Below are 27,428 nucleotides of genomic sequence, written 5' to 3'. Positions count from 1 at the left end.
TCTTTCACAGTTCTGGAGACCTGAAGTCCAAGTTCTGTTCCACTGGACTGAGATCAAGGTGTTGGCAGGGCCATTCTCTCCCAGGAGGTTCCTGGGAAGAGTCTGTTGCTTGCACTTCTAGCTTCTGGTGGCTGCTGGTACTCTTTGGCTTGCAGCCACATCACTCAAGTCTCTGCCTCTGTGGTCATATCGCTTTATCCTCTTCAGTGTGCATACATCTAATCTCCCTCTTCCTCTTTCTTATTTAAGGATATTTGTAATGGTATTTTGGGTTCACCCAGATAATTTTGGATAATCTCAAGATCCTTAATACATCTGCAAAACCTTTACTATACAAGGTAACATTTATAGGTTCCTCATCTTTGAGGAGCCGTTTTTTAACCTGTCACTGCATCTCCTGACACACTCTGCTCCAGCCACACTGGCCTATTTATCATTCTCAAACATGCCAGGCTCATTGCCACCACAGGGCCTTTGCACTGGCTGTTCCCTCTGTCTGGATTACTCTTACCTCAGATACCCACATGACTCACTCCCTTACCTCCTTCGTGTTTTTATGCAGATGTTAGTTTTTCATTGGGGGCCTCCCTGACATTTCCAATTGTATCCCCCACCCAGCATTCCTATCCCTTTTCTTTGCTGTATTTTTCTCCTTGGCACTTACCACTGTTTAAACTTTCTCCCCAATGAGAAAATAAACTCAGAAGGGACAAGTGTTTGTGTTGTTTTATACATGGTTGTATGGCCAGTGCCTGAAACAGTACTGGGCACACAGTGTACCTTCAGCCACTATTTGTTGATTGCATGAATAATGTACACTCAGAGCCCATCTGCAAGAAGAAGACACAGAGCAGAAGAGCAGTCAGCCCGAGGCAGACAAGTTAGGAAAGGCTCCCTGACAAGAAGAATGGGAATAGTTGGCCAGGCAGGCCGTCTTAGATCGGGAAACCAGGCTTGGAGGTTGGGAGTAAGAAAAAGGAGAGGGAGATGGGTTTGCTTGGGAGGACAGAGAGCCAAGGATGGAGAGTCCGTGGGATGAAGGGTCAGCTGGTGAATTCTATGGCCAGGGGTTGGGTGTTGACACAAAGCAATGGCCTTAGTAATATAGTTCACACAGAGAAGGCAGTGGTTGGTGGAAGATGTTGCTGAGCGGAGAGAGGTGGGGTCCACCTGCATTAAGAGAGGAGATGACCCTAGCTGCTATGATTTTCACATCCTTTTCTTTTTCTTTTCTTTCTTCTTTTTTTTTTTTCTTGAGACAGTCTTGCTCTGTCGCCCAGGCTGGAGTGCAGTGGCGCAATCTCAGCTCACTGCAACCTCCACCTCCTGAGTTCAAGCAGTTCTCGTGCCTCAGCCACCTGAATAGCTGGGATTACAGGCACCCAGCTAATTTTTCTATTTTTAGTAAAGACGGGGTTTCACCATGTTTGCCAGGCTGGTCTCGAACCCTTGACCTCAAGTGATCCATCCGCCTCAGTCTCCCAAAGTGTTGGGATTGCCACCACCTGCAGCCTCACATCTTTTAAAGTCCTGTGCTAGCCTGCATTTCTCTTTCCACCCTCTCGCATATCCCAGAAGAGGTACTTGAAGAGTTTGCAAGAGATGTTAGTAGTATCCATGGCAGCCTGAACGTGGCTGTTTTTTCCTCTCTGTTATCACCCACCTGTGAGTACAGTATCTTCCCTGAGGAAGGGAAATGGGCAGAATTGTCCCTTTAGCTTTTGTCATCCCTCTGTAGCCTCTGCCACCTTCCAGGGACAACAGGTTTGCGTGGGGGGTGCGGGGCTCAGCTTTGATTAGCAGAGGTAGTCATCGTTAGAGTTGGTCCTGCAGCCTTGAGGGGAGGATCCTTTGTGTGTCTGCTGGGTGGAAGTGGCTGGGAGAGATGGGCTTCCTCCTCACTTTTCAGTGCATGCACCAGCCTTTACTGAGGCTTTGTCTGGTAGCACCCTGGTTTAGAGACACACGGGCATTTGGAAGTAGCTTTCCATATACTGACAGAGCCAGCTTCATCTTGAGGGCTTTAGGGTTAGGGCTGAAGATTTGGGCCTGAAGGATATGCCGTCTGCCCTTTTCCTAAAGAAGGGAATTGTGGGGAAATGGATCTCTGGATGCTTTATTTAGCATTTGTCGATTCCTCTGTTACCTTCTTACTCGTGATGCTCATCAGAACAAGAAAGTTAGGGCAGTTGTCTCTCCCTGGCTATGTTGCATGGCCCAGTAAAGGTGCTGATCCATGAGCAGCTGGGAGAAGGAAGAGCCAGGGACCCCCAATCCCCAGTGGCCCCTCTCCACTGCAGCTGTCACATACGGCCGTCTGCTCTCACAAGCTTGCTCAGACTCCCCCGCCGAGCTCCTCTTAGCAGCTGTTGGGTGGCGAGTAGCTGGGTTTTTTTCGCGTCCTCCCCCTTTTCTGTTTGCAACAACCTCTCGGGGGAGGTCAGCAGATCTCTTGGAGGAGACAGTTCCCAGGCCCTCATGTTTTTGGCAGCCTGTGCTTATGCACAGAAGTTAGAGAGGAACTGGTTCCACTGGAGCGTTCCCCCTTGGGCCCCTCCCTTGGAATGGAAGTAGGGATACTGGTGGTGGGGAGGGATCTGGGCCTCTTTGGTCTCATGCTTAGAGCCAACAGCTTCCTCCCTTGGGTGGGGGCTCAGGAAGTAGTCGTGCAGCTCTCCCTGCCTCCATCTTGGACACTCTGTCTTTGGTGCAGCAAGGGAGAGGAGATGCAGACTGAGGGCCCTGTTTTTATGAGGGCTGGGCAGGCCCAGGAAGAAAAGGAGTGATAAGGCCAAGAGGGATCAGGAATTAGGGCTGGATTCAGAACTGTGGCTCTCTCCTTTCTGAAAATGTCTCCTTCCTGCTTATTTGCAGCAGGGGTGGGGGTTGGGGGAGCAACACTTATTCCATGTGCAGGGAAAAATGAGGCACTGCACTATATAGGAGTTCCCTGCTTTGGTCAAGGGACTTACGTTGACCTTTTTCCTGTTTTGCCAGTTAATAATCCCTTAATGCACTCCTATATACTAACTTGTTTTTATTGAGCTCCCAGGAACCTGGGCCTGTGCTAGACATGTAGAGGGCGAGAGAATAAAGAGTGCCAGTGATTCCCTGAGCCTGAGCCTATATTTTCTTGGAGCTGGTTGGGATAGGAGTGGCAATACTTGTCCTCACCACTGAGAATCAGCTGGAATAACTGGGATATCATACATGTATAGTACTCAGAAAAGAGTAAAGAGGAGGTTGGCCTTGTTGGGTCATCAGGGAACGTTTGCTGGAGGATGTGAACTGGGAAGGAGGCAGTGCAGGTGGAGAAGCCTGAAGAAGAACACCGACTGGGAGTGTTCAGAGGTTTATGAGCAGAGGAGAGAAGGGCTCAAAGGGCCATTACCTCTACCCAGAAAACAGTGTGCCTGTTCCCCAGTGCCTGCCGAAGAAGCTGCTCTGTCTCACTGTGTTTCTCTCCCTACAGACGCCCCTGTCCTGGCAAGAGCTAGAAGGTGAGCGTGCCAGCTCCTGTGCACACAAGCGCTCAGCATCCTGGGGCAGCACAGACCACCGAAAAGAGGTAGCTACCCACTTTGACTCCCTGCCTAGGGTAGCGGCTTCTTCTTGATCCATCCCTTAGTACCATGCGATGCATCTCCTCCACATTGGAGTCACACTGCTCACCTCTCCTGTCTCGACCTGGCCTTTTCCTGATGAGATGGCTCCTTCCTAGCTGAATTCCATTCTCCAAGTGGCCAGGTCTTAGGAGCCCAGACCCTCCTGCTAGTAAAGGGCTTGGCCAGAGGCTGCTAGTGCCTTTCAGCAGCAAGCATAGGACTGGAGCCACCATTGTTCTTGCTTTACTTTGGGGTTGGATCCAGATAAGCAGCTCAGAGACTGGAGGAAGACAGGGAGGGAGTTCCTGGGAATTAGGAGCTCCCAGTCTCATTTACTTCTTAACTATTCATCTTTTTTTTTTTTGGAAGCAGAGTCTCACTGTGTTGGCCGGACTGGAGTACAGTGGCACGATCTCAGCTCACTGCAACTTCCGCCTCCTGGGTTCAAGCGATTCTTCTGCCTCAGCCTCCCAAGTAGCTTAGATTGCAGGCACCCACCACCACACCCAGCTAATTTTTGTATTTTTTTTTTTTTTTTTTTTTTAGTAGAGACGGGTTTCACCGTGTTGGCCAGGGTGGTGCTGAACTCCTGACCTCAGGTGATCTGCCTGCCTCAGCATCCCAAAGTGCTGGGATTACAGGCATGAGCCACTGTGCCCAGCCCTAGCCTTCTTTTCAAAAGAAGAGAAAAATAATGAAATGTTCCCAAACACTTTTTCCTGACTCTCCCTCTCCCTCAGGAGTGCTCAAGTCATTGAGGTTAAGGGAAGAAAGCCGTAGGCTGGAATATTCCAGGGCTCCCCATCAGCTCCTCCTGACATGCTCTGTGGCACCTTCTGAGAGGGTCAACTCAATAGGACTCACCCTGCACCCCTTTACAAGAGGAAGTTGCTTCTGCCCTCTGTTGCTGAGAACAATGAGAAAATATGAAGTGAATATGTTGAGAGCTTAAGACGGGGAAATAAAAAATATTTAAACTTTTCAATGGTCAGAGTAAGTAAGTTATTCACACTAAGAATGGGGAGATGTGGTATGAGTGACCCACAATAGCATATCGGAAAGTTCTTTCTTCTTGGATCTAGTCATAAATTTTATGGCTGTGGGCAGCAGGTCTACTCTCTGAATTCCATTTAGTTTGGGCTTACATTTAAATAGCTCTTCATCCCCTGAGCATTGAACAGTTGAGGGCAAGAAGGTCCAGAATTGCACATGTGATAGGATAATATTCAAAATTGTTGATGATAATCTGTAATAGTCTCAGGATATGAAAGTCAAGACGAAATCCAGTATTCCTTTCTTGAGTATCTATCCCTGTTCCTAGTGTAGTCTGCTTTAACCAGGGGAGAATATCCCCATCCTTCTTGGTCTCAGGGCCTTTGAGATGTGAATGTACTGTGAGGAGTGAACTGCCCTTAGCAGAAGAAACATCATCTTCCATTGCTATTTATAGAGGGGTAGGGCCGGGCGCGATGGCTCATGCCTGTAATCCCAGGACTTTGGGAGGCTGAGGCAGGTGGATCACGAGGTCAGGAGTTCAAGACCAGCCTGGCCAAGATGGTGAAACCCCATCTCTATTAAAAATACAAAAATTAAGGCTGGGCGCGGTGGCTCAAGCCTGTAATCCCAGCACTTTGGGAGGCCGAGACGGGCGGATCACGAGGTCAGGAGATCGAGACCATCCTGGCTAACACGGTGAAACCCCGTCTCTACTAAAAAATACGAAAAACTAGCCGGGCGAGGTGGCGGGCGCCTATAGTCCCAGCTACTCGGAGGCTGAGGCAGGAGAATGGCATAAACCCGGGAGGCGGAGCTTGCAGTGAGCTGAGAACCGGCCACTGCACTCCAGCCCGGGCGACAGAGCGAGACTCCGTCTCAAAAAAAAAAAAAAAAAAAAAACAAAATTAGCTGGGGGTGGTGGTAATTTGTAATCATCTGTAATCCCAGTTACTCGGGAGGCTGAGGCAGAGAATTGCTTGAACCTGATGGAGGTGAGCCGAGATCGCGCCACTGCACTCCAGCCTGGGTGACAGAGCAAGACTCAGTCTCAAAAAAAAAAAAGAGGGGTAGTCCATGTCTTTGGAATCTGTAAAAGACAAAATGGTTTCCATATTGTGTATTTTTAATTTTTTGGAATCCAATCCATCTAGTTAAGTGAGGTATCCAACTCGTCTGAGGAACAGATCATCATAGTTTTAACACCACTGGGCTATTTTGAGATGGAAGATTAACTTCCATCCTCCTTGTATATATCTTCATGGGCCTCTGGCAGGAGCCACTCCTTGGAAGAGGGAACCCGTGTACTTTGGCTTTCCTTAATCTGCCTCTGTCTTCCTCTTTCTGGGCTGCTAGATTTCCAAGTTGAAGCAACAACTGCAGAGGACAAAGCTGAGCCGCAGTGGGAAAGAGAAGGAGCGAGGTTCCCCACTCCCAGGGGACCACGCAGTGCGGGGAGCACTGAGGGTATGTTTTCTCCCCAGCCCTCTCCCCTTTGTTCTCCTCCATGCAGGCCCCCATGTGGGCAGAGGTTTCCTGGGTCTTGGAGCTGCCGAGCCCCCTACCACACTGCATGCTTTGTGAAGTTTTAGTCCAAATTTGGTCTTGCTATGTGATATTGGAAGGGCTTCTTACAGTTCTGAATCTCCCTCTCTCTTCTACCCACATCCCCATACGATTGATGCAACGACTCTACAGCACACAATAGACTCTGCAAAGCTCAAACTTTTGGAGAAAACTACGCTGAGTAGACCTATTGCAATCTGTAACTGTCCCCAAATCACCCTTCATTCACTCAGTTCTGCTGTGTAGACATGACCACTACTCCTGGTCAGAATGAATGACTGTCTAGGCCTGGTGGGGCTGTGTGTGATTTGATCATTTGCCTTCTCCTCAGGCGTCCCCTCCCAGCTTCCCCTCAGGGTCCCCTGTCTTGCGACTCAGCCCCTGCCTGCACAGGAGCCTGGAAGGGCTCAACCAAGAGCTGGAGGAGGTGTTTGTGAAGGAGCAGGGAGAAGAGGAGCTGCTGAGGGTGAGTGGCGGCTGCACCCTGAGTGCACCCACAGTCCGTGCCTCACTTGGCCTGGGTGAGGGGAACTGGGAGTCCTGCTCTCTGGGGCCTCACAGGCTATGGCTATGCAAAGAGCAGCATACAAACACCAGCCTGCAAAAGGAATGCAAATGGAGTTTATTAGTCTCAAATGGCCTTACCTGTGTCACTAGGACAGGCTTTGTGGTGGTGAGTACAAAGAGAGGGGGCAAGGATTGGCAGAGAGGAGGCGCCCCCACTAGGAGGAACAGGCAGGGGTCATCTTCAGCCAAACTGCCAGCTCTCACTGTTCCCCATGTGCTCGGCACCAGCATGGGCATCTCAGTGCCTGCTGCTCCCTGCCCCTTCTCCATCTCTACCTAGTAACACGCGTGCTCTTACGCAGCCACCTCCCTGACTCCACTCCCAGGCAGAATATGTGCTACCTTTGCTGAAGTCTCAGGCACTTTTTTTTCTTTTTGAGATGGAGTTTTACTCTTGTTGCCCAGGCTGGGGTACAATGGTATGATCTCAGCTCACTGCAACCTCTGCCTTCCGGGTTCAAGCAGTTCTCTGCCTCAGCCTCCCCAGTAGCTGGGATTACAGGCACTTGCCACCACGCCTGGCTAATTTTTGTATTTTTAATAGAGATGGGGTTTCACCATCTTTGCCAGGCTGGTCTTAAACTCCTGACCTCATAATCCACCAACCTCGGCCTCCCAAAGTGCTGGGGGATTGCAGGCGTAAGCCACCATGCCCAGACCTTTTTTTTTTTTTTTTTTTTTTTTTTTTTTTTGAGACATAGTCTCTCTCTGGTCGCTAGGCTGGAGTGCAGTGGCGCGATCTTGGCTCACTGCAATCTCCGCCTCCCGGGTTCAAGCAATTCCCCCACCTCAGCCTCCCGAGTAGCTGGGACTACAGGCATGTGCCACCACACCCGGCTAATTTTTTGTATTTTAGTACGGGGTTTCACCATGTTGGCCAGGATGGCCTCGATCTCCTGATCTCATGATCCGCCCACCTCAGCCTCCCAAAGTGCTGGGATTCACTCTTATTGCCCAGGCTGGGGTGCAATGGCGTGATCTCAGCTCACTGCAACTTCTGCCTCCTGGGTTCAAGCAGTTCTCTGCTTCAGCCTCCCCAGTAGCTGGGGGAGCCACCGTGCTGGTCTCAGGCACATTTTTTTTTTTTTTTTGAGACAGTCTCTCTTTGTCGCCCAGGCTGGAGTGCAAGGCTGCAATGTGAGCTCACTGCAAGCTCGGCCTCCCGGGTTCACGCCATTCTCCTGCCTCAGCTTCCTGAGTAGCTGGGACTACAGGCGCCCACCACGATGCCTGGCTAATTTTTTTTTGTATTTTTGAGTAGAGATGGGATTTCACTGTGTTAGCCAGAATGGTCTCTATCTCCCGACCTCGTGATCCGCCCACCTCAGCCTCCCAAAGTCCTGGGATTACAGGCGTGAGCCACCATGCCCAGCGGGCCTCAGGCACACTTTTGTATTGACACAGTTTAATTGGGGAATGCCAGTTGGCCAGTATTAATATGATTCTAATGGGCACACTTCTCAGTTTATGATTTACCTACTAGTTGATTTTGAATTCGCATGTATGCAGGATTTCACATATACCCAAACACATGCACATAATTTGGTGAGCTACAGGTTCAAGTACCATTGAGTGTTTTTAAAAGGGGATGAGGAGGTATGTAATACATGCTAATCATCAGCATACTTGTTCTGCAATGGTTACAGCACTTACAGGCTCCTGATGGTTTGCCGCTATTGTGCCCTCCAGCATACATTATCATCTTTGTGTTCCTAGAGCCCAGGGCACAGAAGGTCCCTGCCCTCATGAGGCTTATAGTCTTGTGGGGACAACACATTGATCAAGCCCTACAGGTGAATATGTAATTATACATTGGACTGTGAGTGCTGTTAGGGATAAGAACAAAGTGCTATGGAAGAAACGGGAGGGAGTTTCTTCTAGATTGAGGGGTGGCCAGGGAAATACATGGCTGGAGGAAATGGTGTTCTGTGGTTGTGTGTTATGGATAGAGAATGACAGCAGCAAGGGGAATACCCTCAGGGTCACTGTGTTGCTGCAGGCCTGAAATACTCAAGGCTGACAGTCTTTACCGTCCTTCCCCGTCAGATCCTTGAGATCCCTGATGGGCACCGGGCCCCAGCTCCTCCCCAGAGTGGCAGCTGTGATCATCCCCTCCTCCTCCTGGAGCCTGGCAACCTTGCCAGCTCTCCTTCCATGTCCTTGGCATCCCCCCAGCCTTGTGGCCCGGCCAGTCATGAGGAACACCGGGGTGCCGCCGAGGAGCTGGCATCCACCCCCAATGACAAAGGTAAGCTGCGGAGGCTGAGGCAGCAGGGCTGACTCTGGGGCACACGAGTGTCTCCACTCCCTTTTCCACCTCTAGTCAATTCAGGCCCAGCATTCTCAGTACCCTACTAGAATATCTTTATGAGTCATCTTTCTTCTGCACATTATACAAATGATAATAATGGTCCCATACATCCCATTCTGATTGATAATTTATGAAGTCTCTGCATTTATACTTCTATTTAATCCTCACTGGGATCCAAAGAAGCAATCCCTGCCATCCCCATTTTTGGACTGAGGTTCAGCAAGCTGTAGGGGAAAGCAGCGAGTCTTCATTCAGGTGTCCACTGTACTCATTCCCAGCAATGGTTTCAAAGTAGTTGTGAGTGATACAAAGTAAGAGAATATGGTCGCTTGCCCAGGGTTGTATAGTTTGACCTAGACCAAAACCGATTTTTTTTTACTCCAAATCTCTACTTTCTACAATGCCCTATCTACGTCGCTGAGAAAATGAGATACAATTCTTACCTCCTAATGATCCTTACATTATAAAGCAGTGTGCCTATATTGTCTGATTTGATTGTCACAGCAACCCCAGGAGGTAGGCTGGTCAAGGGCATGATCTAACAATACACATAGGTAAATAGAGCATATAGTAAGGGGAATAAATGTGAGATAAATACAGATAAAGTCAATATTTGCAACCTAGGCCAAGTACATTCGCTGTGTGGAAAGAGAGAGGAATTTTACCCTACAAGTGGGGTTGAGTAAAGACTGCTTCTCTGAGTCAGAGAAGAACTCTTCTTGGAAGAAAGGATAGATTTTCAAGACTGTGGACAGGAAGAAGCCGTGGTATGTTGGCAGGGAGGGTGTTACAGTCTTGGAAGAAGGCAGAGAGAGATGCATTTAGGATTGCTTCAAGTCTGAGATTTGGAGTTCCGGTCCCAGTCTACCTCCTGGGAATATAGAATTGGTATGAGATCTTAACTTTCCATCCATTCAACTCCATTTTTTTGCTCTGTTATACACTGTGTATTTTGTAAGCTGCCTCAAAGGTTTTTAAGGTAGAGTATAATAATCACAGTGGCTAAGCACACCCACTATCCTCTTCCTTACCATGCGTCCCCAGTCTTGCCACTTTACACCCCAGTCCTGGACCCAGAAAAGTGGAGGCCTTCCCTTCATCTCCACTAGACTCAGCCTTGCTCTGTTCACAGCCTCCTCTCCAGGCCACCCAGCCTTTCTTGAAGATGGCAGCCCATCTCCTGTCCTTGCCTTTGCTGCCTCCCCTCGGCCTAATCATAGCTACGTCTTCAAACGGGAGCCCCCAGAAGGCTGTGAGAAAGTGCGTGTGTTTGAAGAAGCCACGTGAGTATACCAAGTAGACAGGGTGTGGGAGGGGAGGGTGGGCCTACATTCTCCCACCTGACAGGCCTTCTTCAGTCTCAGACTCTCTCTTGTCATAGAGGTGTTGTCAACTTTAGATGATCAGTACTGCCAGCTTTCCATGATCAAACGTGTTGACATTACCTACCCTGAGCACTTAAATCTTTGCTTATCATTATCTCCATAGAAACCTGCTCTCTGCCCACATGCCAGCCACAGGCGCAGCAGGAGCTGGAAAGAAAATGTATCTGAAACCTAAGCCCTTTGTTTCTTCTATTTTTTTCCATCTCCGGGGAAGGTGTGAGAATTTGCTAGACCACAATCACAGAGAGAGAGAGAAAGAGAGAGAGAGATGGGGGGTGTGGGGAGAACATACTAGTATTTCTCTTCAGTCAGAGATTAGAAGTGTTTCAGCACCACTGGAGTAGAATGAGGGGCCTAAACAGCTTAACAGTTTGAGCTTCGGCGTCAAGTCTTCACCCTGTGGCTGTAGTGGTTCAAGTGTCATGAACTCCCAGGCAGAAATTTCCAGTCCTTGCAAGTAAGGACTATGGAAAATTTCCAAACCAGATTGGATCATTCAGAAGCCATTCTTCTGTTGATTTCTTTACACTTCCCTCCCATTAGCAGAAAGAATTAAGAGCCAACCTTTCCAAATGCCCCTGTCCCCGTTAGCAGGCACCAAAGAGCTCATTTCATTTCCTGCTGCCAGCTTAATACTCACCAGGGCAGATTCACACGAAGTTGGGGTTTCAGTGGCAGTCAGGAAGTTTAGTCATGGTGTGCGAGTGAAGATGTAGCTGGGACTGAGTTTGGGTCATTGAGAGCACCATTTGTACCTCAAATAAGGGAGCAGTAACCCATGGTGGCCGCTGAAGGTACATACAGAAGCCACAGTAGGAGTTGCAGAGAAAACCATTGCCACTAGAGGTTTTGTTACTGTTATTATTGTTACCTGGTATCCCTTCAAGACTTCTAGGTCCTCTGAGAAGCTGTGGAGGGAAGAGGCCAGATCTCTTAGCTTCAGCAGACTCTAGGCTCTTGTACCCTCCCTCAATCCACATTATGGTGGAGTAATTACAACCTGGAAATGTGGGCGGAAATTAAGCTGTAGCTCGTCTTGAGTTTTTCATAGACACAATGCCAGAAGAGGCCTTAAAGTCAGCTCATTTAACTTCCTGCCCCTGCATTAACCCTTTAAGAGAGGTGGTGGGCTGGATGCGGTGGCTCATGCCTGTAATCCCAGCACTTTGGGAGGCTCAGGTGGGCATATCACCTGAGGTCAGGAGTTTGAGACCAGCCTGGTCCAATATGGCAAGACCCGTCTCTACTAAAAATACAAACATTAGCCAGGTATGGTGGTGGGCACCTGTAATCCCAGCCACTCGGGAGGCTGAGGCAGGAGAATCGCTTGAACCTGGGAGGCAGAGGTTGCAGTGAGCCGAGATCACGCCACTGCACTCCAGCCTGGGCAACAGAGTAAGTCTCCATCTCCAAAAAAAAAAAAAAAAAAAAGAGGTGGTGATCAGCTGGGCACAGTGGCTCACGCCTGTAATTTCAGCACTTTGGGAGGCGGAGGTGGGCAGATCTCTTGAGGCCAGGAGTTCAAGACCAGCCTGGGCAACATGGCAAAACCCAACCTCTACTAAAAATACAAAAATTAGCCGGGTGTGTTGGTGCATGCCTGTAATCCCAGCTCCTCAGGAGGCTGAGGCATGAGAATTGCTTGAACCTGGGAGGCGGAGATTGCAGTGAGCTGAGATTGCACCACTACACTTCAGTCAGGGCAACAGACTGAGACTCTGTCTCCATAAAAAAAAGAGTGGTGGTGATCCATCAGTGATTTTCTAAGATATGCTGGGATTGAAATTCTGTAGTTCACTGAGGTTTCTTTATTTAATCAACTTTCCTATTAGGAAGTTTGTGTGTTTAGCTATTCTTTTGCCACATTCTCCCCTTCTTAGCTATTGTCCCCTCCAAGATCATCTGGATTTTCCAGGCGAGGAGTCAAGGTATTGAGGGTCATGCTGGTTGCCATCATGTTCTCTGAGTGTTGCTGGGTCTCCTCTTGGTCACCTTCCTGACATGTACATGCACACACCTAGAACATTCTGTCTCTTGCCCATTCCCCATCCCTCCATAAAGTGGGACTCTTTTAAACCCTTCTCCATCAGGAAAGCCCTTGCCACTGTGGAGTCTCTAGGACGCCAGGCCTTCCCAAACACACCCAGCACATGGGCCTTTACCCTCCACCTCTCCAGACTCTGCCAGATCTCTGCTCTTCTCTTCACACCTTGCTCTTCCTGGGCTCTGGAATTATTAGAATTCCGGAATTAAGATGGTAATTGGCTGGGTGCAGTGGCTCATGCCTATAATTCCAGCACTTTGGGAAGCCAAGGGAGGATCGCTTGAGTCCAGGAGTTCAAGACCAGCCTGGGCAATATACGGAGACACCTCTCTACAAAAAAATTTTTTTTTTTTTTTTTTTTTTTTTGGAGACGGAGTCTCGCTCTGCCCCCAGGCTGGAGTGCAGTGGCGCGATCTCGGCTCACTGCAAGCTCCTCTTCCCGGGTTCCCGCCATTCTCCTGCCTCAGCCTCCCGAGTAGCTGGGACTACAGGCGCCCGCCGCTACGCCCGGCTAATTTTTTTGTATTTTTAGTAGAGATGGGGTTTCACTGTGTTAGCCAGGATGGTCTCGATCTCCTGACCTCGTGATCCGCCCATCTCGGCCTCCCAAAGTGCTGGGATTACGGGCGTGAGCCACCGCGCCCGGCTCTACAAAAAATTTAAAAAATTATCCAGGTATAGTGTTGGGTGCCTGTAATCCTAGCTACTGAGGAGGCTGAGGTGGGAGAATCGCTTGAGCCCAGGAGGCGGAGGTTGCAGTGAGCCAAGATTGCACCACTGCACTCCAGTGTGACAACAGTGAGACCCTGTCCCAAAAAGAAGATAGTAACCAATTTATCGGTCTGTATACTGAGTGCATTTTTCTCTGAGTGTATATTTTATCCTTTAATAAAAAGTAAAAAAGAAAAAGGTGATTGGTGAGAACCACTGGTGGCAGAGCTTCACCATCTTCCTATACCTTTGTCTTCTCACCTGGGATCTTCAAACCGTCAGCTTCTTAGGGCTGTTTCACCCTCTAGGCTTTGCCAGACAGTAAGGAATCAGGGCTATCCCTTACTCAGGAACTCTCTGACCTGACCTTTTATCATTCCGTCTTCCTAAACAATCAAAAGGGGAGGGATGATTCCTCTCACATTATAAAGGTGAGACATGCTGGGTGCGGTGGCTCATGCCTGTCATCCCAGTACTCTGGGAGGCCAAGGCAGGAGGATCACTTGAGCCCAGGAGTTCAAGACCAGCCTGGGCAACACAGTGAGACCCCATTTCTACCAAAAAAAAAAAAAGAAAAAAATTAGCCTAGAATGGTGGTAGGCGTCTGTAATCCCAGCTACTTGGGAAGCTGAGCAGGAGGATTACTTGCACCTAGGAGTTTGGGGCTGCAGTGAGCTATGATCACACCACTATACTCCAGCCTGGGTGAGAGAGCAAGACCCTGTCTCTAAAAAAAAATTTTTTAATTATAAAGGGGGGTGAGACAGATATGACAAGGACCACATGGTGAGTTAGAACCCAGATCTTCTGATAAGGTCTAGCTGCCTTTCTCACAGTTGTTGCCATGCTTTCCTCCCAAAATTTTGAAATCACACCTTTCTGGAGACCAGCCTGGGCAGCATACAGAGACCCCTTCTCTACAAAATAAAAATAAAGCAATTAGGTGGGCATGGTGGTTCATGCCTGTAGTCCCAGATACTCAGGAGGATAAGGTGGGAGGATTGCTTGGACTGGGGAGGTTGAGGCTGCAGTAAGCCATGATCCTGTCACACTGCACTCCAGCCTGGACCACAGAGTGAGACTCTGTCTCAAAAACAAAACAACAACAACAAAAAACCCCATACTTTTCAAATGTGCCCAACAATTAGATTCTTTAGGTCAGTAGATTTCAACTAGGGAACATTTGGCAATATCAAGAGACATGTTTAGTTGTCACAGCTGGAAGGGAGGAGTCGTACTAGTGGGATAGTGAGTAGTGGCCAGGGACGCTGTTAGGCATCTTACAATGCACAGGACAATGCCTCCATCCCCACCCCTGCAACAAAGAATTATCCAGCCCAAAATGTCAGTGGTATCAAGGCTGAGAAACCCCACTTTAGGTTAATAAAAAATCTTAGGGCCGGGCGCGGTGGCTCAAGCCTGTAATCCCAGCACTTTGGGAGGCCGAGACGGGCGGATCACGAGGTCAGGAGATCGAGACCATCCTGGCTAATACGGTGAAACCCCGTCTCTACTAAAAATACAAAAAACTAGCCGGGCGACGAGGCGGGCGCCTGTAGTCCCAGCTACTCGGGAGGCTGAGACAGGAGATGGCGTGAACCCGGGAGGCGGAGCTTGCAGTGAGCTGAGAGCCGGCCACTGCACTCCAGCCTGGGTGGCAGAGCAAGACTCCGTCTCAAAAAAAAAAAAAAAAAAAAAAAAAAAAAAAAAAAAAAAAATAAAAAATCTTAGAAAGTCACTTGTTTTTAGAAAGATCTCTGTTTTAGAAAGATCTCTGCTTTCAGGCAGAGATCTTTGTTTTTAGAAAGATCTCTTGTTTTTAGATAGATAAAAAATCTTAGAAAGATCTACTTGTTTTTAGAAAGATCTCTTGTTTTAGAAAGATCTCTGCTTTCAGGCATGCGATTGTCACCAAAACACCATTCACTAAGGAAATATTTCTTTTCTTTTCTTTTCTTTTTTTTTTTTTTTGAGATGGAGTCTTGCTCTGTTGCCCAGGCTGGAGTGCAATGGCAAGATCTTGGCTCACTACAACCTCCGCCTCCCGAGTTCAAGCAATTCTCCTGACTCATCCTTCTGAGTAGCTGGGATTACAGAAGCGTGCCACCATGCTTGGCTAATTTTTTGTATTTTTAGTAGAGACAGGGTTTCACCATGTCGGCCAGGCTGGCATCGAACTTCTGACCTCAAGTGATCCATCCACCTTGGCCTCCCAAAGTGCTGAGATTACAGGCGTGAGCCACTGTGCTCAGCCACTGATGAAATCTTTCGAATGAAAAGATTACTTGGTCTCCACTTCTTGAATCACATTGTCAGGAAGTTCTCCTTCCTGTCTAGCTTCAATCTCTCCTGTTTTTAGCTAAAGTGCGTTTCCTGTTGTTTAGCCATATTTTTTTTAAAAATAGATTGCTGAGGGGTTTGGTTTTCGGTCAAGTTATGATTCTGTTTGAACAGAGACCCAGCTCCCCTGCTGCCCTGATGCTGTGACATCTTACCCTCTCTCACCCTGTGTTTCTCTCTGTGTGTACGTGTGTGTCTTGTATGTCTTTCTTCATCCTCCAGGTCCCCAGGTCCTGACCTGGCCTTCCTGACTTCCTGTCCTGACAAGAACAAAGTCCATTTCAACCCGACCGGCTCAGCCTTCTGCCCCGTCAACCTGATGAGGCCCCTCTTCCCCGGCATGGGCTTCATCTTCCGTAACTGCCCCTCAAACCCGGGGTCTCCCCTTCCCCCGGCCAGCCCCAGACCACCACCTCGGAAGGATCCGGAGGCCTCCAAGGCCTCCCCACTGCCCTTCGAGCCATGGCAGCGCACCCCACCATCAGAAGAGTCTGTGCTTTTCCAGAGCTCCCTGATGGTCTGAGGGTGCCATCCCTGCCCCATTTTACCATAGAGACCAGTGCCTTGGTGGCAGGTCCCTCCCCAGGTCCCCTGAGATGGGGTATGGAGGGGCCCTTCCCTCTCGGCCTTTGAGCACTTTCTTTCACTTATCGTGTCAAAGTCCTGGGTCCTCTTTTTGATGGGCACCGGCCCCTCTGAACGTGATGGGACCTGCCGTCTCCACTAACAGCCGGGCAGCTCACAACTCACACCTGTGTACCTGCCACATCCCTCACTTGGCGGAAAACACCCAGAAGGTCTTGAGTCCCCCACCCCTGGGTGTCAGTCCAAATGACTGTATAGGAGGCCCTTATTTTTGTCACAGAGCAAGCTGGCCATGAACGAAGGAGAGAGGACGCCACAGATTTCCTTCCCTCCCTTCCAGGAGACCATAAGATAGATCCCCCATCCTCTCAGCCCTATCCCCACGCCTCCCTCTCACTGGAGGAGCTGACCAAAGCAGCCCTAATGGGCCATAACACTTGACCAATTCAGCTGCTGGCAGAGGGAGGAAACAAGTGTTTTCCCAAGTGGCATTTTCATCTCGCTTTCACCCTGACTAAAGATTGTCTTAAGTAGCAGGCCAGCCCGCCCAGCCCCAGGTGGGTAGTGGGGAGGAGAGCTGGCATTCCTCCAGGTGGCAAATGGCGAATCTATACTCTCCGCCCGCCCCAGGGCTGGATTGGATTAGAAAAATGCCTGTTTTTCTTGTATCGATGTAGAAACTCTATTTTCTCCCAAAGACACTATTTTTGCAGCTGTTTGAAGTTTGTATATTTTCCGTACTGCAGAGCTTACACAAAATTGAAGAATGTTAATGTTCGAGTTTTCTTATCTTGTGTTTAGAGGTTGTTTTTTGCAGATCTTGGTGTTAATAGACCAAATAAATAAATAAATATTCCCAGCAGCTTGAAGTTCTGTTAAATATGTCGGGAAGGAAGAGTGGGGAAGAGATTAAGGGTATTATACTGATCATTTCATCTTTGTCTTCAAGAGAAAGAGCCTCAATTCCCACATCTGGGTGTTGTTATGGCGGTACACAAGAGTTCCTGTCCTCTGGACACCATGCTTGCATACTTTACATGGACATAAACAACAGACCCATGAAAAGGCTGTCCAGAATGAAGAATGTGGTTTGTCCTAGAGGTGGGGTGAGGGAGTCACTGGGGAAGTTACCCATTCTTGTGTGAGTCTGAAAAAGCTCCCTAAGGAGAATGGATTTCAGAGAGGAAAAGCAGGTGACCAAGGGAAGACAGTTTGACATTGTGGGTGTTCTTTGCACTGGCTGGATCTCTCGACAGTTTGGGGGAAGCTTTGATTCATCTCAGGGAATACCCACAACATAGTGTGCAGCCTTGAAGGGGACAGAGAAACTACACAAAGACACTATTCTTATCCTTTTGCAGCCTTTATAATGCTGCACCTGTAAGAGCTCTTAGGCTTTTGGGGAAAATGGGAATAACCATCTCAATATTTCAATGATGCTTTGGAATTTCCAAAGCATTTTCACAAAAGACACATCCCCATTGTATGGGTGAACAGTTGACTACCCCAAGGGCAGTAATAATAAGTACGATTGTATCTACCTCATAAGACCTGACAACAAACTCCTAAACCAGGCTATCCCAACCACCATTCATTGGGCTGGTAAGAACCAGCTACCATGTTAACTGCTTTACATAAAATGTTATTGAAATATGACAACCACCCAGTAAGAGAAATATGGTAAGTCCCACTGTATAATCAGGGAAGGACAAATAGATCGAATAACTTTCCCCAAAAGACACAGATATGAAGTGGGGGAGCTAGGATTGGAAACCTGATCATTTGAATCCAGTGCCCATGTTTCTAACCACAGCGCTCTCCTGCTTGTTATTATATTCCCATTAATTTCACATGAGGAAACTTGACTCAGAGGACAAGGACAAGGGAATTGTTTGAGGTCCCAGCTGGTAAAGAAGCAGAGCTGGCAGGTCTCTCCGCCCAGCTATTTGGTGCCCTGGCATCGCGGGCTGAGCCAATAGAGTAAGCTACTGAGCAAGAGAGCAAATGTATGGGGATTCCCATGCCACTAATATCGAGGAGACAGTGGGCTGGGGACAGACCCTATCTTCTATCCCTCACCCCTCCCTCTAAAAGACTTCTGGCTCCCCCGCAAAGCCTTAGTGAGTCAGGCCCGGAGCGACGGGTGTGGTGCTGCCCAGTATTTCCTTCCTTTGCCCGAGGCTGTGCCAAAAGAGCAGGCTGCTAGAAGAGAAGGAGCCTCCACCTAGAGAGCAGCCCAGAGTCCACCTGGTGGCCGGAGATTTGGGCCAGTTAAGTAGGGGGTTGGAGGTAGTAGTGGGAAGACCTTAGGTCAGTCTTGCCCTGGCAATTCGTGCCAGCAAGTGGAGACCCAACACTTGCACGAGTAAGGGATCCAACGAGGTGCTCATTAATGGGAAATATTCAGGAGCGCGGCCGAAGGGTTTAAGCCATTGTTGGTGAGTTAAGACTTGGAAGAAAACTGACTTCAATAAGCTTCCATTTCCACCCCTCGATATGAGGAAATAAGATCAGGGCTGAGAAACTGATGACTAATAATACCTTAAACTTGCACAGCATACTTTACAGTTTACAAAACACTTTCACCAACCTCAATTCATTCGATCCTCACAACAGTCAAGAGGCGACAAGGTGGCTATTACTAGTTATCCCTAGTTTCCAGACCTGGAAAACTCTGACTCAGAACTTGGGTGACACTGGTAGGTTACTCCGCCGTTAAGCTACCAAGCCGAGACTTACTGTGCCGCTCTCCCCCTTGGAAGCCTAAGTGATGTGCCTAGGTAATGAGCAGGTAACGTCGCTGACGCTGGGCAGCAGCTAGACGGCGCTGAGTCTCCAGTAAGAGATTTTGGCATTAGGACCCAGCAGAAGCCTGGCCGCTCGCTGCGGAAAAGACTATTGGATTTGCTCTGCCGGCCGCACCTCCTCCTGTCCCACCTACCTGTCCGAGTTCACACAGCGCAGCCAATTGGTGGCCTCCACATCCTTATACGTCATTATTCTACGCCCGGGTGGCTCTAGGACACCCTGTGGTGCTCTGGGTCGCAGTTGTCCTCAGAGTTGCCTGATTGGAAAAATCTCCAGGGCGAGAAATTGGTCCCGAGGCTGCCGGTTCCCCTGGCCCTCAGGGATGGAGCCAAGGTCCCAGGGCGGGTTTTCTTTCCTAGGAGGTGGTTGCTGAGTTCTGAGGAGTTTCCCCCTTGGCAGACCTGAGCTGGCAGCTCCGGTAGTGACTGCTGGGCCCTGCTGGACGGCGGTCGCATGCAGCTCCTATGAGGCCCCTGCCGCCGGTCGGCGATGTCCGGCTGGAGCTGTCGCCTCAGCCGCCGCTGCTGCCGGTGCCGGTTGTGAGCGGGTCTCCAGTCGGCTCCTCCGGGCGTCTCATGGCCTCTAGCAGCTCCCTGGTGCCCGACCGGCTGCGCCTGCCGCTTTGCTTCCTGGGTGTCTTTGTCTGCTATTTTTACTATGGGATCCTGCAGGAAAAGATGTGAGCGACCCCGGGGGCGGGCCGACATTCTCTCCCCAGCCTGTGACAGGGGTCCCGGGCCTTCTGCCTCTGGACCTTCTGCCTCTTGTCCTCATGCCCGGCTGTCGTCCTCTTAGCACCCTACTACTTTTGCAGCTGTGGCTGAGCCTACCCAGAATTCCAGAACTCTAGGGTTATTTTCTGGATTCTTTGGACTTGGTTATTTTCTTTTCTTAGATGTTTTTCCCTGCTTGGTTCTAAGGGCCTGCGTTTTACAGGCTGAGACTTCTACCCCTCAAAGAGGACCCGAGTTGGCCCCCTTTTGGTACTCCCAGATGCTTGCAAACAACCTGTTCGCCCTCGGCCTTGGTGCCATAGCCCAAATACCGTCTCCTCCTGCCTGGGGTACCTGACTTCACTATCTCGTTTTGCATGTTTCCTCTCCGTCTTTTTCGGGTATTCTTTCCTTAGGCTGTGGAATCAGTAGGCTGGGATGTCTAGTTTCTAGATCCAGTAAAATCAGCCCCTTTTGCAGATGAGCCTAGTGGTCCTTACAAACTCTCCCTACATCCAGAGAGGCAAGATAATTTTAAAGTTTTCAGTGGTTCTGGATATATTAGATGACAGTGACTGAAATATACTAATTTCTCCTCTCTTTTATCATGCATTTCATTTCTAGAACAAGAGGAAAGTATGGGGAGGGAGCCAAACAGGAGACGTTCACCTTTGCCTTAACTTTGGTCTTCATTCAATGTGTGATCAATGCTGTGTTTGCCAAGATCTGTGAGTACCTAAATAGTAATTTGTTGGGTACCCCATTACCCCAAGTTCCCTCAGTATGCTAGGCATTAAACATTGATTCAACCTTAAAGGCTAACTCATGATCTCCACCTCATTTTGTACTCACACAGCCTCTCTGTGAAGTCTGTAAAACTAATGACTTTGAAGTGGAGTAAAATATTATTTCCCCAATTTTTATCAACTTCTGAGTTAGAAATGTTCAGAGAATGGGTCTTCTGTATTCCAAATCCCCATTGAAAATACTTGAAACATTTTTTTCTTTCCCTTTGAGTTTCTTTTGTGTGTCAGCTTCAAGCATGCTTTGAGCATTCTCTCTTTGTTCCCTGGGGACTAGCAGCAGGGCTGACTGGTCCCTTGAACTGAATGAGGCCCTCACCTCCACCCTTCATGTGGTCTTTTGTTGGGCTTAGGCAGAATTGGAAAGATTAATAATTTTCAGAGATTTCCCAGTGTAAGAGGACAGAAATAGCTTGTGTCTTATTTGACAGACAAGTTCCTTTCATGTGGCTTTAGCTTTGCTTAGTGGTCCATCCTAGCCCCACCAGGTTTCTCTTGTTTTTTTTTTTTTTTTGTCTTTTCCTTTTTTTTTTTTTTGTCTTCTCCCAGTGATCCAGTTTTTTGACACTGCCAGGGTGGATCGTACCCGGAGCTGGCTCTATGCTGCCTGTTCTATCTCCTATCTGGGTGCCATGGTCTCCAGCAACTCAGCACTACAGTTTGTCAACTACCCAACTCAGGTGAAACGTCAGGGTGGGATGACGGTTGGCTCAGATATCATTTGAAAATGACTAAGAGTTCTTCCTTCAGGTCTGTGAGTTAAAAAAATAATAATAATAAAAAGTAACGGTCCTTGAGACATTAGGAGTGTATAGAAGCATAGAACTTGGGTTTAGTGGTGGTGGGTTGGGCTGCTTTCTGAGGCTGAAGTCTCTGGTGCAAGCCCTGTGCTTACTCATCTTAATCAGTATGGTACCTAGCATAGTACCTGACACATCACAGATGCTCAGAAATTATTTGCTGGATTTAATTTCAGGTCCTTGGTAAATCCTGCAAGCCAATCCCAGGTAAGCAAAGAAGATGGTCTTCCTCTTCTGTCGTCTCTCTTCCTATAGTAAGCTCTCTCTTTCTCTACTACAGCTGTGTCCCTCTCAGCTTCATCATCCCATCATGGCTGTCTCCAGGGACTTTCCCCCAGCTCTCTCTGCTGTCCATCCTGTCATCTGTGTCACTTCTTATGATGTTCATAGGCTGGTACTCCTTAATAGGAGCTAAAGGCCAACCTAGCCTGCTTCACTTGGTCAGCCATTTCTGTGTTGCATTTGTGTACATCGTCATTAGACAAACCTAATTCCCATTTTGATCATCAGTTTCTTTGTCTCAACTTCTTTTCCTTCTCCACTGTTCCCCACCCTTGCCCTCTCCCTTCCTGGACTTTTCACCTTTGTTCTCTACCTCCTCCCTGTCTTATACTTAACCCTGTTGCTCAATGCTTATCTAGGTGCCAGCCTGGCACCCTCCTTTTGTCCTCTCTAAGCCTTCCTTCTTAGTCATTCTTTTCTCCCTGAGTCTTTTCCTGGCTCCTGGGAGAGAGGGTATTGGGGTCATTGATGCCTCATGGATGCCTGAATTTTCTACTCTGTTTTTTCCCCTGTAGTCATGCTCCTTGGGGTGACCCTCTTGAAGAAGAAGTACCCATTGGCCAAGTACCTGTGTGTGCTGCTAATTGTGGCTGGAGTGGCCCTTTTCATGTACAAACCCAAGAAAGTTGTTGGGATAGAAGAACACACAGTCGGCTATGGAGAGCTACTCCTGGTATGAGATCCTTTTGGGGATGGCAGCCTTCTCCAGCAAACGTAACCAAAGGATAGCCTCACCTAGACAGGCAGAAGGCCAGTTATGTGTCAAGGGAGGTTGTGGTGCTCCTTATCCCCATATCTGGTCTTTGCTGCAGGCCCCTGGCTCTATTAATGCCATAGTGGGAAACCTGAAATATTTACAGCTCAGCTCTCATTCTGGAGAAGAGATAGCTCTGAGGGTTGTGGCTGAATCCTGGTGTGAGGTCACAGAGACCTCAGAGCAGAGAGGGAAGGAATAATGTCTCTCACTGTGGCTTTCCAAGAAACCTAGGAGCCAGAGTTTAAAATAATATGATAGTATCTGGTGTGTATGCATTAGGCACTGTTCCAAGTGTTTTACATGTTAATTGACTAATTTTTACAACAGTAGTCTCTTATGTGGTATTATCTCCATTTTACAGATGAAGAAACTCAGCACGGAGAGGTTAACTCGCTTGCCCATGGTCATTTGACTATTTAAGTGGCAGAGTCAGGATTCCAATCCAGGCAGCCTAAGTATAGGATCCAGTCTCTGGAGCACTATACTCCAAGCTAGGAAACTAACCTGCTGGGACTACCTTTCCCCTCCCTTATGTTGGGCAGTGAGCTTCCTGCTCTACTCTGATTACAAAATCACTACGTAGCTCAGTTAGCCTGTCTGTCCAGTGCCTGGGCCGCGGGAGGAGGGGGTAGGGGAGGCAGTCAGCATGGTCTCTCCCCACCTTCCACCTGTGACCAAATGGCAGCATTTTGTTCTGAGGACTTTAAAGGGAGTGGCTTTCCGAGGAGGCTGAGAGTGAGAATCCTGTGTCCTGGGTTAGGAAAGGGCCCTGTTGGCCACTTCACTGCAGGCTGCACCCTTTCTTTCCCAGCTATTATCGCTGACCCTGGATGGACTGACTGGTGTTTCCCAGGACCACATGCGGGCTCATTACCAAACAGGCTCCAACCACATGATGCTGAACATCAACCTTTGGTCGACATTGCTGCTGGGAATGGGTGAGAGCCAGTTCTGCTGTTCTTCCCATGTATCACCAGAGGGCAGGCTGCCCTCATCCTTTTGATCCCTCTAGCTGTTAGTTGCCCAGACCAAGGGCCTGAATTAGTTCCAAGATGCCCTTTTGTTCAAGCCCTTGAGAAACCTTCCTGGAAAACCTGCACCAGCAGGATTTGTTTGCTACTTGTTATTGGCACAATGAAGGAGAGTGGTGTGTCAGGTGTCATGGGAAGACAGTAGTAAAACACAGGGAGATACCTGGGAACGTTCCCTTTCATGAAGGAAATGAGACATGTAGTGCTCACAGGAAACAGAGTTAGCTGTACACTGAAAATAGTTCAAATGTGGATTTGCTTTGAAATCAGTGCTTCCTAACTTTTCAAATTTGGGCATATGTAGAAAGTATTTTTTGTACAGCACACTGGGGTTAATGGTGGAGGCTGCTGATGGCTGGAGGTGACTAATGCAAGGGGCTTCCTTGAGCTAAGGATGTGTGGGTCAGCATCTCTACAGCATCTGAGGATTTCTGCTTGTAATCACTTTGGTAGAAGTAACTCATAAACTTTCAAGCTTTTCTCACAAAATTCTCTTTAGTTTCTCTAATCAGAGAAAAATATGACAAGAATCCATGATGAGACGATGCAAATCCACACCATACACTTTCCCGCATCCCACCTCCTTTGCAGTTCTTTAACAGGCCATGTGCAGGAGTTTGCGTGTGTGTGTGTGCACACCCGGGGGTAAGGGCACACAAAACACGCCATACATTTGTTGACATGTTTTCTCAGGAATCCTGTTCACTGGGGAGCTCTGGGAGTTCTTGAGCTTTGCTGAAAGGTACCCTGCCATCATCTATAACATCCTGCTCTTTGGGCTGACCAGTGCCCTGGGTCAGGTGAGTGCTTGAAAAGGGATGGCTTGGCTTCCCTACTCTGGCAGCTGGTTCCCTAAGAAAGACTGGCCTGGCTGGAAGAAGAGGGTGGCAAGATTAGCCCTGAGGTCTGCTTATAGACTTTAGACCAATGGCAGATACCCAAGAACCCACCGGACCTCACCTTTATCTTTCTCTAGAGCTTCATCTTTATGACGGTTGTGTATTTTGGTCCCCTGACCTGCTCCATCATCACTACAACTCGAAAGTTCTTCACAATTTTGGCCTCTGTGATCCTCTTCGCCAATCCCATCAGCCCCGTGCAGTGGGTGGGCACTGTGCTTGTGTTCCTGGGTAAGTGGCCACACAGAGACACAGCTGGATTTTGTCTCCTCAGATTTACTTGTATATTTATGAAATTTGTTTAAATATTTTAGAGAAAACTTTTTTTTTGAGACGGAGTTTCACTAGGCTGGAGTTGCCTAGGCTGGAGTGAGTGCAGTGGTATGATCTCGGCTCACCAACTGGGTGAGCCTCCTCCTCCTCCTGGGTTCAAGCAATTCTCCTGCCTCAGCCTCTCAAGTAGCTAGGATTACAGGCATGCGCCACCACACCTGGATAATTTTGTATTTTTAGTAGAGATGGGGGTTTCTCCACGTTGGTCAGACTGGTCTCGAATTCCCGACCTCAGGTGTTCCACCCGCCTCAGCCTCCCAGAGTGCTGGCATTATAAGCGTGAGCCACCGTGCTCAGCCCAGAGAAAACTTTTTTAAAAGAGAAAAGGGGGCCGGGCGCGGTGGCTCAAGCCTGTCATCCCAGCACTTCGGGAGGCCGAGACGGGTGGATCACGAGGTCAGGAGATCGAGACCATCCTGGCTAACACGGTGAAACCCCGTCTCTACTAAAAATATAAAAACTAGCCGGGCGAGGTGGCAGGCGCCTGTAGTCCCAGCTACTTGGGAGGCTGAGGCAGGAGAATGGCGTAAATCCGGGAGGCGGAGCTTGCAGTGAGCTGAGATCCGGCCACTGCACTCCAGCCTGGGTGACAGAGCGAGACTCCGCCTCAAAAAAAAAAAAAAAAAAGAGAAAAGGGGCTGAGTGTGGTGGCTCATGCCTGTAATTCTAACACTTTGGGAGGCTGAGGCAGAAGGATCGCTTGAGTTCAGGAGTTCGAGACCAGCCTGGGCAACATGATGAGACCCTTGTCTCTGCAAAAAAATACAAGAATTAGCTGAGCATGGTGGCACACGCCTGTGGTCCCAGCTACTCAGGGGGCTGAGGTGAGAGGATCACTTGAGCCCAGGAGGTGGAGGCTAAGGTGAGCTGTGATCATACCACTGCACTCCAACCTGTGTGACAGAGTAAGAACCAGTGTCAGAAGAAAATAAAAAGAGAAAAGGAAGCTTTATGTCTAATCCAGCCTTCCTAGGGTCTCCCTCTGTTGCTCAGGCTGGAGTGTAGTGGTGCGATGATAGCTCACTGCAACCTTGATCTCCTGGACTCAAGTGATCCTCCCACCACAGCCTCCCAAGTAGCTGTGATTATAGGCATATACCACCACGCCTGACTAAATTTTTTTTTTTTCTTTTTTTTTTTTTTGTAGCGATGGGGTCTTGCTGTGTTGCCTAGGCTGGCCTTAAACTCCTGGGCTCAAATAATCCTCCTGCCTCAGTCTCCCAAAATGCTGGGATTGCAGGCGTGAGTCACCACATTCAGCCATAGCCTAGAAGTTTTGACTCTTAAATTTCTTTTAGTCTTGCTGTATTATAAATATATGTATGTATCTATATCTATCTATATAGATACAGATATCTGTAATAACTAGTATCCTGGTGCCATTCTCTTGTCTCTGAGGAAGTTACATAAAACCAGTGTTTTGACGTGTATTTTATTTAAAGCCCCCATTTTGGAGATACAAGGCTGACTACCCCCAAGGCCGACTATCCCACCCCACCACAATCATTGGTAAGTTTCATTTTCCCTCATAAGGCTAAGCCCATTTTCTTTCTTTTCACAGGTCTTGGTCTCGATGCCAAGTTTGGGAAAGGAGCCAAGAAGACATCCCACTAGGAAGAGAGAGACTACCTCCACATCAAGAATATTTAAGTTATTGTCTCAAACAGTGACATCTCTTAGGAAAATGGACTCAATAGGAATATGGGACTGAGTTCCAGTCTTTTTTAAAAAAATAAAATCAAGCAAAATCACACATTCTAAAAAATGCACTTGGATTTTAACAAGACAGAGTTGGTGGTTTTTGTTCTTCATGCCCTGGAGCACAGTCTATGGTAAATAAAGAGGGAGGGAAGAGGCAGAGCTGGATGTTCACTACTCAGGCTGCTCCTCTCGTGGGTGTGGTTAGCATGGTTGAGTGGGTGATTCCCCCAAGAGCCTGAGCATTGTAGGGAGGAACTCTATGAGATCGCAGAATTGTGCTAACGGCTTCTGTTCCGATGGGTGAGGCTTGTCCCATTAGAGCTGGTCCCATTAGAGGACAGGTGGCTCTCCATTAGAGCCAGAGAATGTAAAAGTCACTTTCTCTCTTAAAGCTCCTGTGGGCAAATACTACATAAAAAAAAAAAACAAAGTTATGTTCTATCTTTTTCTTAGGCCTGGTGCAGTGGCTCACACCTGTAATCCCAGCACTTTGGGAGGCTAAGGCGGCAGGATCACTTGAGCTCAGGAGTTTGAGACCAGCCTAGACAACATAGTTAGACCTTGTCTCCACTAAAAATCAAAAACAGAAAAGAAATAAGGGCCGGGCGCGGTGGCTCAAGCCTGTAATCCCAGCACTTTGGGAGGCCGAGACAGGCGGATCACGAGGTCAGGAGATCGAGACCATCCTGGCTACACGGTGAAACCCCGTCTCTACTAAAAATACAAAAAAAAACTAGCCGGGCGAGGTGGTGGCGCCTGTAGTCCCAGCTACTCGGGAGGCTGAGGCCGGAGAATGGCGTAAACCCGGGAGGCGGAGCTTGCAGTGAGCTGAGATCCGGCCACTGCACTCCAGCCTGGGCGACAGAGCAAGACTCCGTCTCAAAAAAAAAAAAAAAAAAAAAAGAAATATTCATTGAGGTTGGGGTAAAATGAACCCAGAGCTTCAGAATATACTGTTTTGCCATTTCCCCACTGCCTCTCCTTCAGCCACAGCTCTATCAAGACCAGAGTGGAGACCCAGTGCATACACCATGGTCAGCTTTGGAAGGTCTGTGATGTACTTTTCCTTATTTCCCCTCCATCTGTCTGTCTGTTCTCAGTCTACCTGGTCCCTCCAGGGAGGCTGGATTAATCCCTCCTGTTCCCCTGCGTCCTCCAGCTGCTGAAGCATTGCAGTCCTCTGCCATCCTTGCT

General features: G+C 48.6%; 2 protein-coding genes across 11 annotated transcripts in view; both read left to right on the top strand.

Moving 5' to 3' along the window:
• The window catches only part of FAM117A (family with sequence similarity 117 member A), a 55,317-nt gene extending 38,341 nt beyond the window's left edge, over positions 1–16,976 (top strand). For 3 of the 7 annotated variants that reach the window (XM_033183414.1, XM_033183419.1, XM_033183418.1), the window contains 7 exons: positions 3,473–3,568; positions 5,955–6,065; positions 6,496–6,630; positions 8,378–8,524; positions 8,778–8,979; positions 10,175–10,325; positions 15,745–16,976. In XM_033183414.1, the coding sequence (XP_033039305.1) occupies positions 3,473–3,568; positions 5,955–6,065; positions 6,496–6,630; positions 8,378–8,524; positions 8,778–8,979; positions 10,175–10,325; positions 15,745–16,045 (1,143 nt within the window). In that variant the 3' untranslated portion in view covers positions 16,046–16,976. The remainder of the gene's footprint in view (positions 1–3,472; positions 3,569–5,954; positions 6,066–6,495; positions 6,631–8,377; positions 8,525–8,777; positions 8,980–10,174; positions 10,326–15,744) is intronic. The other 4 variants (XM_033183416.1, XM_033183420.1, XM_033183415.1 and 1 more) reach the window with 3 other exon arrangements.
• A 2,253-nt stretch (positions 16,977–19,229) lies between these two features.
• Positions 19,230–26,667, top strand: SLC35B1 (solute carrier family 35 member B1). Of its 4 annotated transcripts, none has more exons than XM_033183425.1 (9): positions 19,230–19,248; positions 20,253–20,356; positions 21,006–21,111; positions 21,408–21,438; positions 22,029–22,186; positions 23,082–23,208; positions 23,995–24,101; positions 24,278–24,431; positions 26,095–26,653. In XM_033183425.1, exons 2-9 carry the CDS (start codon positions 20,325–20,327, stop codon positions 26,145–26,147), a joined length of 768 nt encoding a protein of 255 aa, XP_033039316.1. In that variant the 5' UTR covers positions 19,230–19,248; positions 20,253–20,324; the 3' UTR covers positions 26,148–26,653. The 4 variants fall into 4 exon arrangements, with proteins under 4 accessions (XP_033039316.1, XP_033039315.1, XP_033039314.1 ...); XM_033183424.1 differs by having other exon boundaries at positions 19,234–19,594; XM_033183422.1 differs by lacking the exon at positions 19,230–19,248 and adding an exon at positions 19,292–19,594 and having other exon boundaries at positions 20,981–21,111.
• The last annotated feature ends 761 nt before the right edge of the window (positions 26,668–27,428 follow it).

The sequence above is a fragment of the Trachypithecus francoisi genome, unplaced genomic scaffold (assembly GCF_009764315.1).
Source record: "Trachypithecus francoisi isolate TF-2019V2 unplaced genomic scaffold, Tfra_2.0 Lachesis_group20, whole genome shotgun sequence".
NCBI classification, from domain to species: domain Eukaryota; kingdom Metazoa; phylum Chordata; class Mammalia; order Primates; family Cercopithecidae; genus Trachypithecus; species Trachypithecus francoisi.
The sequence above is the reverse complement of the archived record's forward strand: the minus strand, read 5'-3'. Positions and strand labels throughout refer to the sequence as shown.

Bases quoted from the DNA above. Each gene is read 5' to 3' on its own strand.
- SLC35B1 (XM_033183422.1), top strand. From the start codon at position 19,380: ATGAGGCCCCTGCCGCCGGTCGGCGATGTCCGGCTGGAGCTGTCGCCT. The intron at 19,595-20,252 runs GTGAGCGACCCC...TTTCATTTCTAG, and splicing joins GGGATCCTGCAGGAAAAGAT to AACAAGAGGAAAGTATGGGG. The intron at 24,102-24,277 runs GTGAGTGCTTGA...ATCTTTCTCTAG, and splicing joins TGACCAGTGCCCTGGGTCAG to AGCTTCATCTTTATGACGGT.